Source organism: Cyprinodon variegatus, unplaced genomic scaffold (genome assembly GCF_000732505.1).
Source record: "Cyprinodon variegatus isolate N-32 unplaced genomic scaffold, C_variegatus-1.0 Scaffold1320, whole genome shotgun sequence".
In the NCBI taxonomy this organism is placed as follows: domain Eukaryota; kingdom Metazoa; phylum Chordata; class Actinopteri; order Cyprinodontiformes; family Cyprinodontidae; genus Cyprinodon; species Cyprinodon variegatus.
In genome coordinates this window covers 130,071-133,018 of record NW_015151773.1, presented here as the reverse complement: position 1 = coordinate 133,018, position 2,948 = coordinate 130,071, and the positions used below count along the sequence as shown (strand labels likewise).

The window sequence follows — 2,948 nt, the reverse complement described above, 5'->3', positions numbered from 1 at the left end:
ATGGATGGATGGATGGATGATTGGATGGATGGATGGATGGATGATTGGATGGATGGATGGATGATGATGATGGATGGATGGATGGATGGATGATGGATGGATGATGATGGATGATGATGGATGAATGGATGGATGATTGGATGGATGATGTCACTCTGCCACTAACGGTGCGTAGAATCACGCCCCTCAGCCATAGAATCACCTTATAACGTTTGGTGTCCAATCATCAGGCGTAGTCTGTCCTCGTCATTGGTCAGGCGTTGCCATGGCATCTGTTCCCATGGCATCTGTTCCCATGGCATCTGTTCCCATGGCAGCTGTTCCCACCCATCCTCACAGCTGTTGTTTCCCTTTTAGGGTTTTCCACGTTTCCCAGATGGTTGGAAGTCCTTCAGCAGCTGGTGGGCTCCAGCCGGGTACGTGTCCCGCCTTATTGCGCTCTGGAAGTGGTGGATCTGGAGTTAATGTTGACCTTTGATACGTTTCAGGCGTTAGACTTCAGGACGGAGGAGGACGCCAAACACGAGGTGATGCTGCGGCTCTTCACCGCCGTTCTCTACGGACTGACCAACGGCTACGTTTTAAGGAACAGCGCGCATTTAAAGTCCAGCTCTTTCCTTAGAGCGGCAGCCAGAAGCGTTCGCCATTTCATCCTGATGCCCCCCATCCATGAGGCCCTTCAGACGCTGACCTCTGATGGGCAGCACCTGCTGGCGCTGTTGGAGAAGAACATCAGGAGCGTCCATGTCAGCAGCCTGTGTCTGACGGACAGGAGAACCCAGGCAGCGCTGTACGTCCTCCACCGCCTGCTGGACCACGGCCTCTCTACCCACCTGATGCTGAGCGTCCACTGTCCGCTGGGGTTGGCCTGGCTCCTGCAGGGACGCGGATCCCGGTACCAGGACCCGGAGCTGGACCAACGCATGTGCTGCGGTGGTTCTGCCAAGGCAGACCGGATCCACGAGGGTCCAGGTGCTGAACCCACAGATTCAGACGCTCAGAGGGATCCCGTCTCTTCATGCAAGCGAGCCAAGATGGAGGAGGACCAAGCTCCAGCGCCCAGCTTTGATGTCAGCCCTCAGCTTCTCTGCCGGACCTTCAGTCCATGTGACGCCGCCTCAGCCGGAGCGTGTCCGTTTGGACGCATCACCCGTCTGGAGATCAGAAGCTGCGGATGGGATTCTCTCAGGGTCCTGAGTTTCTACCTGCCCACGTTTTTCTGCCTTCAGTCGTTAACTCTTCACAGCACAGGTACGTTTAGCTGGAGCTCCTTTCCAGCTTCACCTGTCAGACGTTCAGCAAAGAGACGCCCTTTAGACGTAGAGCGGAGGATTTTCACAAATTTTCACTTTAAAAAAAATGTACATGCACAACCCTGTACCTGCTCCTACAGGGAATCCCTATTAAACGCGTGTGAGGGCGTGCACGAGCCCATTTCTCCCCGTGCACGAGCCCATTTCTCCCCGTGCACGAGCCCATTTCTCCCCGTGCACGAGCCCATTTCTCCCCGTGCACGAGCCCATTTCTCCTCGTGCACGAGCCCATATCTCCCCGTGCACGAGCCCATTTCTCCCCGTGCACGAGCCCATATCTCCTCGTGCATGAGCCCATTTCTCCTCGTGCATGAGCCCATATCTCCTCGTGCATGAGCCCATTTCTCCTCGTGCACGAGCCCATTTCTCCTCGTGCACGAGCCCATTTCTCCCCGTGCACGCGCCCATATCTCCCCGTGCATGAGCCCATATCTCCTCGTGCATGAGCCCATTTCTCCTCGTGCATGAGCCCATATCTCCTCGTGCATGAGCCCATTTCTCCCCGTGCACGAGCCCATTTCTCCCCGTGCACGAGCCCATTTCTCCCCGTGCACGAGCCCATATCTCCTCGTGCACGCTCTTTTAAAAGTTGCTGTTCTCATACCAGCTTCCTGTGTCCGACCGTCCGCTCTAACCCCTAAATCTCTCCATCACGATAGAGCGGGCACTTTATAGTGAACTTTATACAGAACTCAGTTAACTGCAGGGGTGGAGCTAGATGGGGGGCCAGGGGGGGCCATGGCCACCCTTAGCCAATCATCGCCCCCCCCCCTGTGGCCCCCCCTACCATTTTTCCTCTCTAATGCAGACGGTGCAGCAGTAATTCTCTCAATATTCTAAACATGATATTTTTTGTGGTTAATTAAAAACATCGATATTCTAACATCAAAGATGGTGGATACAGAATTCCTGCTCTTTTCTTTTTGTGTTTTATGAGCTAAAGAGAAAATGATGCGTCTCTGCAGGTCATCTAGGAGTCTGCAGGGAAATCAAAGATAACAGTTTTGATAAAAACTTAGCAAATAATCAATTTATTTAGATATTAGTGCTTGTTAATATAATTTTATGTAGAATTTTTATTGTCAAAAGTAGGTAAGTAATGATAATGATGATTGATTTATGCTCCAGAACTCCAAACTGAGTTTTATCCACTTTATCTTTTATCTAGAAATTACGGATGTTTAAATAGATGCGTCTGTTTGTTAGCAAAGGCTGCAGGAAAGTAGAGTTTGTCTTTATTTAGAAAATATGGATGTTTGGCTCGTTAATGTTCCAGTTGGAACAGAGAATGACCCTGAGGTTCTGCTGGTGGTTCTGCTCTTGGTTCTGCTGGTGGTTCTGCTCTTGGTTCTGATGGTGGTTCTGCTCTTGGTTCTGCTGGTGGTTCTGCTGGTGGTTCTGCTCTTGGTTCTGCCGGTGGTTCTGCTCTTGGTTCTGCCGGTGGTTCTGCTGGTGGTTCTGCTGGTGGTTCTGCTCTTGGTTCTGCTGGTGGTTCTGCTGGTGGTTCTGCTCTTGGTTCTGCTGGTGGTTCTGCTCTTGGTTCTGCTGGTGGTTCTGCTGGTGGTTCTGCTGGTGGTTCTGCTCTTGGTTCTGCTGGTGGTTCTGCTGGTGGTTCTGCTCTTGGTTCTGCTGGTG

General features: G+C 51.9%; 1 protein-coding gene across 3 annotated transcripts in view; it reads left to right on the top strand.

Annotated features, from left to right (window-relative positions):
• LOC107102788 overlaps positions 1-2,948 on the top strand; it is an 11,237-nt gene that overhangs the window by 2,953 nt on the left and 5,336 nt on the right. For 2 of the 3 annotated variants that reach the window (XM_015402218.1, XM_015402217.1), the window contains exons 3-4: positions 358-416; positions 489-1,251. In XM_015402218.1, the coding sequence (XP_015257704.1) occupies positions 358-416; positions 489-1,251 (822 nt within the window). The remainder of the gene's footprint in view (positions 1-357; positions 417-488; positions 1,252-2,948) is intronic. The other variant, XM_015402219.1, reaches the window with a different exon arrangement.